General features: G+C 34.5%; 1 protein-coding gene across 1 annotated transcript in view; it reads right to left on the bottom strand.

Annotated features, from left to right (window-relative positions):
• Nucleotides 1-786: 786 nt before the first annotated feature.
• The window catches only part of LOC148623794 (BCL11 transcription factor A-like), a 41,719-nt gene continuing 33,639 nt past the window's right edge, over nt 787-8,866 (bottom strand). Inside the window, exon 3 of the mRNA XM_088565901.1 lies at nt 787-5,958. Within this exon, the coding sequence (XP_088422027.1) occupies nt 3,641-5,958 (2,318 nt within the window). The 3' untranslated portion in view covers nt 787-3,640. The remainder of the gene's footprint in view (nt 5,959-8,866) is intronic.

Below are 8,866 nucleotides of genomic sequence, written 5' to 3'. Positions count from 1 at the left end.
GGTACTTACAGGCGATGCTGATGCAAACGAATGGTCTCGAAACTGAAAAAAATTTAAATAATGTATATTTGTGTTATTACCCAGACCATTCTTGGTGATTTTTTTCTTTAGTCTTAAATGCATATCTGAGGACGGTTGCCAAATTTAATATGAATTATAGAATAATATTATTGAATTCCAGTATAACTTATTTTGTAAGTATTAGTAATTTTCATCAAATTTGGTGAAAGTCTGAAGTTTTCTTTTTTTGTGTGTGTGTGGAAAGTAGGGGGGGGGTGACATTTTACCGAACCTTGCTCCGTAAATGTCAAGTGGATTTCAATTGTGTTAGTACAAGAATAATCAATGGAACCAAGATTCTAGCGGAAATCAGAAGAATGTAATCCAGGGACAAAGACCAGACGCAGAAAGTAGACGCGCACAACACAAACATAAAATAACCAAAATAAAATATACAAAGTAACGAAAGTATGGATACACACGCTAACGATCTACGAGTTCATGATGACGACCGTAAAACTTCAGTAGTGATGACCAACCTTGTAGTGTTCAAGAAGATTATTGTAAGAAGTACAAAAAAAATTGTCTTGACAAGTGCGGCACTGTTTAATAAAAAAGTTATTTGCAAGCACACAAGAATAGGTGTCAGAAATCCATTGAATATAAAAGGAGTTTGCCTATACTCTAACATTCTAATTAGAAATGGACTTCTGTTTTTAAACATATGAATTAATGACACATTTGAACACATTAAATTTATTTTTCAAGTAGTTAAAACAAATGAAATGAGAAGAGGAAATGCTTTATTAAAGTGTACTTTGTACTGTCATACGGACAATCACATTATAAATACATGAAGCTGTAGTTCTAAAATTGCTCCTAGTACATTGCATGTACAAAAAAGAATTTTCTAAACAAAGGCACATAAACACTGCTTTCTGTTTTAGAATTCGCTATCTAGCATTTCTTTTTGACACATTTCGTTGTCACTTATATTTTTAAGCTATTCATACATTATTTTTGTAAGCCTTTTTAGCCAGATTTCAGAAATAATAATTATGTAAAAAAATGTTTCTTTTGATTAATTTATTTTCGAGACCAAAATGTTATGATGAAACTTCTGACATTCTGTCTTTTACTATTATACTTTCCGGACCTCTTTATACATTGTAAGAAATTATCCATAACAGGACCACTATACAATTATATGAGATCTGAAAAAAAGAGCGAAAATCCACACTTGTCTTTTTACGCTATTTGGGTGATAAGAAATCAATTGTGACCAAAACAGAAAGCAATGTTCTCTACAGACTGTGTAATACAATGAAATAAATGGTTTTGTTCGCCATTATGAGAATATATAAGCAATCACAGTAAAATGAGACAAAAATAATTATCAGAATTTAAAAAAAATATGGTTATGGCACTGATAAATGACCAGAGTCTTGCAATGGAACAACCCTAAAATACAAGAGATCTAAACACAAGAAGCACTGATCACCGGGAAACAAAATCTGAAAAATGGCCCTAATAAAATGTCCACATAAAAAGCACTACTGTCGCTTAAAATAATCATCATGCGGTTAAAATTCAATAAAAAGGAAAACCTTAAAACAGCACTAAATGATGACATAATATGAAAAGATAAAATATGTACAAATATGCAAGAGAAAACAAGCAAAGACTCTGGTCGTATGGCGTAAAAATGCAGCACTGTTTATTTGCAAAAAAATTCCAAAAATGCACCAAAATTATACCAATATATAAACTGAACCCTCTTTACATGGCACGCCTATGGCAGAATCTGCCCTGAAATTACAAGTGAAAGACGTTAACAATAACAAACACATAAGACTGACTAACAACATAACTGGTGAATTATGTATTTCTATACAATAGTGAAAAGTTATGGTAAAAAACTTAATTCCCCTGATACAACGAACTGCTGCTTATAACAAATCCACAGTGCAGTGATTGGTTTCTGTAATAAATTGATTGAAACATACATCATTAACAAAAATATTGTCATATTAAAAAAAAAGCATTTTGTTGAATTTAGCTGAAATATGTTATTTTCATTTATGGTTGTTATTTATTTTTTTTTTATTTCGAGAAAACTATTTATGGTTTGGTTATAATTTCTTGCAAAAAACTGGACAGCAAAATAGTTACATAGCAAAATCAATATTTTATTTCAGTTATTTCGAACTTGACTTGTTGCATTGAGTGTGCTTTAAGATTTCTGATACAGCCTAAAAGAGTTTTTTCTTGATTTCTGTGGATTTTTTTACAATTTATACCTGTTTATTGTAAAGATCTTATGGCAAAGGCTATAAACCAAAAGTTCAGACCCAAAATAAAATGCCAATGTATCATCTGTATCATACTAGCTGTAAGGTTGAGCACACTATTGCACCAAAATAAAAACTGAGTCAAGTCCCTTAGTTGTTAGACTGCCTGGGAAACAGTTATAGGATGAGGGTATATAATATATAAAACTCTCTAACACTAAACAAACAATGAAAACTTTATACAAACACCTTATTAGAGTAACGCCCTCCTTGACAAATACAGTTGCACTATTATAATTTTCTCCGATTTGGTTGACTTTCTGTTGATCTTACAACAAGAAAATTCTGCTTGGCAGGAACAGTTTAGGCACTATTACATTTTTTTCTGCTGCCTTACTCCATAGTTGTATTTTTCTTTTTGCAATTATGCATATTACTTTTCGCCGATTTCAATATATTTCTTACATCACATGACAAGGTTTCAAATAATAAGATTCACTTATTCCATTTAACTGAAAATACTTCAGATGATAGCTTATTTTGCAACAAAAATGTATGTCGTTCAACTCCTAACACCAGACTGTTGTAAAGTACGGAACTGGCTTAAATATAATATGGCACAATATTGAAAAAAGACTTATTGCCAATAAAATGACAAAAGATAGGCACAAACAAGTAACTAAATATCTGAAGTGATTTCAGTTGATTGGATTGAAACCGTGGTGTAATTATTTCTCCCTGATTTGAAAGCCCTGATCATTTTCCTTCTGTTAGATGTTGTACTGAAGCCACATTCCAGAACAAATATTTAAAACAATTATATAAATTAACATATAGTAAAATTTTTCTTCTTCGATGATGTAGTAAGTTTCAATTATACTCCATTTTTAAAGTCTAAAGACTGAAAAATTATTAATTACAAATAGAGTAGTCATATTTTACGCCTGCCATTTTGTTTTCTTGCTTCTTTGAAGCATAGTTGATACCAGATAATCTCAAAATATACGCTTTATAAGCCCCATATAAGTGCATCTCTATTTCACAAATACAATGCAAGAAGAGTAAGCACCATCTAAAGATACACGTCATGGGGTGAATATTCCTCCTAAACAAACCATAACAAGAAACATATATATACAAAATAACGTCTACAATATCTAAGTTTGTCTGCACCATTAGTACAACAGTCTTGTGAATCCATGATTATGATGTATATGAATGTCACCGGTTGTTGGTGCCATGCGATTCCTACAACAGCAAATTGTTGGGCAGACCATGACGATGAGTATTTTGTGCTGTGTACACTAAAGGTGTCAATAAATAACAAAATATTGAGCAAACCGAAGCAATCATATAGTTGGGGTAGCATTAACCGAATCAAATAGTCCCTCCTTCTTGATACCAGTAGTCATTTTAGATGTATCAAATAGACTTGTAGCAACAGTAGCCGAATCATACAAAGTCTTCGTCGAATTGACTGAATCGAAGATACTTGTAACGGGGTTGCCTGAATCATACATATTCTTGGCTAGATTATTTGCGTCATATATACTTGTAGGTGTGTTAGCTGAATCATAGGCATTTGATGGAGCACTACTCGAATCAGATTCTGAATCTGGTAGCATTCTTGATGCATCTTGTTGAGAATCAGAATCCTGCAGCAATTTCATTTGACCATTCCCAACGCATTTCCGCATATGCTTTTCAAGGGTACTAGCTACAGAAAATGGCATACTGCAGAACTTGCAGCGGTAAACATCCTTCCCAATGCGCCCGTGTGTTCTCATATGCCGCGTAAGTTTACTTGACTGTGCACATGCGTAGCTGCATAGTGCACATTTATAGGGTTTCTCACCAGTATGGGAACGTCTGTGCACGGTTAGGTTGCTACAGTTCCTGAAAACTTTACCACAAAACTCGCAGGTATCATTTCGTCTGGGTGCATCCTTCCGTGGCAAAGGAGAACTGTTTGTTGATGGTACATTTTCTGGTGCTTTTTGGTTAGTAAACGTCTTCATGGCATTCTCCACCGATGACACAGGATTGAAACCATTGTTATGGTTTGGGTCAAAAGGAAATGGTATTAGTGGATAAATATCAGTTTGCGGTCTCCAAAATGATTGAGAAAGGGAAGGAAACATGTCAAAGCTGAACATTGGCGTATGTGCTGCCTCTTGTGGTTCGCTCTTAACCGGTTTTTCGGGTTCGCTGTTAGTTGGTTTTAAATCAGAGCTACTACCTTGGTTACTTTCTGGTTCTGATTTCATATCATCTCTCCTAGATATGCTGCCATTTTTGCTGCCAGAATCATTCGTTTCTTTCCCACTATTGTCAGAGTTTTCTTTACACAGGTTTTCTTCTATAGCCTGTTTAAGAGCATCCTTGTATGTCGGAATGCCTGTCAACCCTGTATTTTCCATTACTTCTTTGAGCAACGACGATTTGTCTTGAACTGAGTTCATCCCTAGACTGCCGTTTCGCGAATGTGGCGGTATAAAACTTTGACTGAAGATATTTAATTCTGGTTTCTTTTCCAAGTTGTTGTTTGATAATTTTCTACTTTCAGCTATTTCTTCTTCCATCATTTCGCTCTCATCTATTTCTTCTTCCTCTTCTTCCATCTCTTCGTCTTCGTCATCCTCGTCATCTTCATCATCCATAAATTTCTTGTTTCCCTCGGGGGTGCTTTCCCCTGATCCCTGATTGCCCCCATCAGATGAGTTAGATATTTGCGACATCATTGGCGATTTGTTCATGTGCGTTTTCATGTGCCTCTTAAGCTTACTTTGCTGAGTACAAGCATGAGGACAAAGTGGACATTTGAATGGCTTTTCGCCAGTGTGTGATCTTCGATGTACAATCAGATTGCTTTGAAATCGGAAAGATTTCCCACAAAATTCACAAGACTTCAGTTTACTTGGAGGTGTAAGACTGTCTGGTCGCTGGGATCTCTCTGTATCTACAGGGTTTGGAGATGACTGCTGTGATACAAGAGGTGAAAGCAAAGTCGTTGTCGTTGTTCCAGCCTGCGAGAATGGAGGTGTATGTTTCCTTACTGGAGGTGAACCTGATAAAGTAGAACCACTAACAGGATCACGAGATGCCAATTCTCTCAGTCTTTGTGAATAGAAAGATTCTAATGTTTTGTTGTCGAATCCCATCGGACGAGGACTTCTATCGAAAAGATGAGGAAATGGTGGCGTTGGAGCATCCAGTGGTGGAAAAAGTAATCCCAAATGTCGAGGTTCGGTTGTTATAAACTCCGGACCTTGTGGACGGCTGAATTGTAGATTTGGAGATAAAGGAGGTCTTTCAAACGGAAAGCGGAACATGAATGGATTAGGTGAGTGATGTGACGTAATAGTTGCATCACCACTTCCGGCTGAGCTACCTGCTGAGGGTGGAGTTCGGTGATGTTCACGATGTGAATGCAAGGGATGATCCCGGATATCTTCGTGGAGTTTAGGTGTATGTGGCAACTGAGGAGACCTTTTGGATTCAAGAAGTTCTTTGTGTAGGCTTTCGTGATGTTTGTTGTCTGGTTGATTTTCTGATATTGGGGGAGTGTAATATATCTTCATTCCATGTTCCCGTTGAGCATGTTGAAGTAAGGACCATGCTGATTCATGAGTAACTTTACAAGTCTCGCAAACAAACTTTGTTGGCTCTGAAAAGAAAACCAACAAAAAATATTTAAAACAGTTTAAGGACCTTTTGTATTATTTAAGTGAACTGCCAATGAATAAGGATGCACATTTTATATATTTTAAAACAATGGAATCACTTTATGGAATAGTTCCTGTCAAAAACAAATCATCATGGTGATATATTCATTATAGTTTATTGAATGCTTACTTTAGATTACACATCGCCAAAGATATACACCTTCCTGTCGTCATTGACCAAATGTCAATTGAATATTTTACAAATGAATATATGACTCATACAATTTGAATTGTGGTCCTGAAAACGACACATTGTTAGTAATGACCTTCATTGCATAAGGTAAAAAAGAAATTCAATATTATTTATTTGATCAGTAGACTGGGCAAACAGTAGGCCAAGCTTGATATTGTGTTAAAGTATGAAATCGATTCAGGTAGGTTTTATCGCGACGCTTGGTTAATACCTTTATGTAATATAGCAAATTGACCAGACAACATTAAATATGCATGGGGTTACAGAAGGGATAAATCATTTAGATTTTCCTTATTAATCAATTTGCATCATTGTTATCATTCTGCATATATTTTTTTTAATTCTCACATACATTGCATGGTTTTACTTGTATTTATAAGATTGAAAAATATTTTCGTTTTTTTATGCTTGCTTACTTATGTTAAATTACAACATTATATCAAACAAATATTTGAGCAGAAGAGAACGTATCTTTGTCGAAGTCCTACTTCTATACTGTGTATATGACATAAGTCAGGACAAAGATAGAATTTGAGGTAAAATAATGTTATAAAATGTTATAATTTTAAAGTCTTGGCTTATCCATTGAAACGATGATATCATGAAAACATCCGAATTCTATAATCAAAAGGTTGACCAAGATACGGCGTGAACTAAAATTATACAGACTACCCCGCAGTCAACTGAATCCATCCATGACCACAAACCAGACATGTCGTTTGATCCATACATATAAAAACCTTTTAAATGTTTGATAAGATTTTAACATATACATCATCAACACCAGTAAAATCAATATATTACTCCCAAACCTTTATGCGTTAATTGCATAAAATAAAATTGGCTGCAATTATCACGTAACAGGTCCGCGTATCATCGCCAGTCGTACGGAACATTCATTTTTCTGCATGAAATATAATATTAATGGCTTTTAATGCATGTATCTTTCAAAAAATCAGATTATGTTTTCTCTGTTTATGGAAATGACCTTAAGGTAAAGCCAAAATAGTATGAATTTAAATGAAAAAGGGTATTATTTGAATGGATATAAAGCACATTAAATGCGAACAAAGCCCCGAGTAGCTACGTGTCAATCTAATGTGTAGCATTGGACAGTCATTTCAAAGAAATATATTAATGGATTGTAACAAACGAATTACTGGTCGAAATCGAGAAAAAAAATATGTACATCTAATTATATATCATCGGCCATTGAATGTCAGCTTTCTGTATTATATTACGCCGTTGACACCTAATAACAAAGCACTCAGTCCAAGACGTCTTCAGTTTCCAAGCTAAACCCGAACAAAGGATTGACCCTTTTTATTTTGTAGGGTGACCTATTATGAAAATGGCTTTGATGCCAATTGAAAAAAATTAGCAATTGAAAGAGTGATATAATCCATGGGGTGACAACAGTCGTTAGGGGGTGCATAATGCCAGAAGCATGTTATTGTGTAACTAACAACGACAGCTGTCCGACACACCAGATTATTAACCAAGCCTATTTTACATACTGGCAGCTGGCACTGGACAAAAAATAGCCATGAATATTATTATGAAACCCTAATCAGAATCGTATTTCATTCTTCGTGGTGTCAAAATTATGTTTTCTATTACACAAAAAAGTTTGTTTAGCGAAATGTAAAAGGTTGACTGTTTGGACAAAGGATGTTTATATGTAGTGGAGGAGAACACTGGTAATATCATTTTCAGGTAGACTAATTACGGTGACAGTAATCCGCTACACTAGGAGCTAATATAGCATGACTATGGGAAAAATATTACACAATGATAACTTCTGCGAGTGTTTTTAGAAAATCTACGAGATGAACACCTTTCAATCTCATGGCATTCGATGGCCTTTAAATGAAATCCCTAATTTGAATGATAACGTTATCTTATAGAAAATGTCCTCAAGCTGGGGTTAGTATTTGGTCATATCAATGTTCACCCCCTGAACATTTTTAAAGGTTTTTTTTTCTACAAATTAAAACTTACTTTTATAAACATTGACAAGCATTCTACAAAAAGTGAATACTTGAATAATAATTATCATAAATGACTATTACCATCAGACCATGTAGACAGTCCGTCATGAGGGCATAAATAACAAAACTAACCGACAGAAGTGACCATATATATGTTGTCTGCATTTAACAGTAATAAAGTAAAAAGGTGGTGTCATTAACCGACATGTCAATGCCATGACTGGCCGTATATATGACCATTGGATTTTTTTTAAAATGACGAAAAGGATGTAGTGATCTAAGTTAAAATATCCAGTTCATTATCTAAAATCATCGAAGCGGTTTAATTGCCAGAGCTTTAATTTATTCAATCTATGTACATCAAATGTTTATTTAATAACATAGAAAAAGGTTATTTACATTTATTCTATTCCAGTAAGTGCCTCTTGTGTATCTGGAACACCGCCAAAGAACGGTCAATAACCCACACAACCAGGTCATTGTTTAAATGACCATGAGATATAGATAGCCCATATGTTTCTTAATTAGGTCCTGCATCACTCCATCATCAGATGGTACTGTATAATGAATACTACAAAGTATTGATAACAAATTGATATTTCGGTTACCGAAGGGAATCAGTACAAATAAGTGTTTCATAAGCGTATCAGTAAACACGATTCTGAA

This window comes from Perna viridis, chromosome 2 (genome assembly GCF_037379345.1).
Source record: "Perna viridis isolate PV_CMFRI_1.1 ecotype Kerala chromosome 2, ASM3737934v1, whole genome shotgun sequence".
Taxonomy (NCBI): domain Eukaryota; kingdom Metazoa; phylum Mollusca; class Bivalvia; order Mytilida; family Mytilidae; genus Perna; species Perna viridis.
The sequence above is the reverse complement of the archived record's forward strand: the minus strand, read 5'-3'. Positions and strand labels throughout refer to the sequence as shown.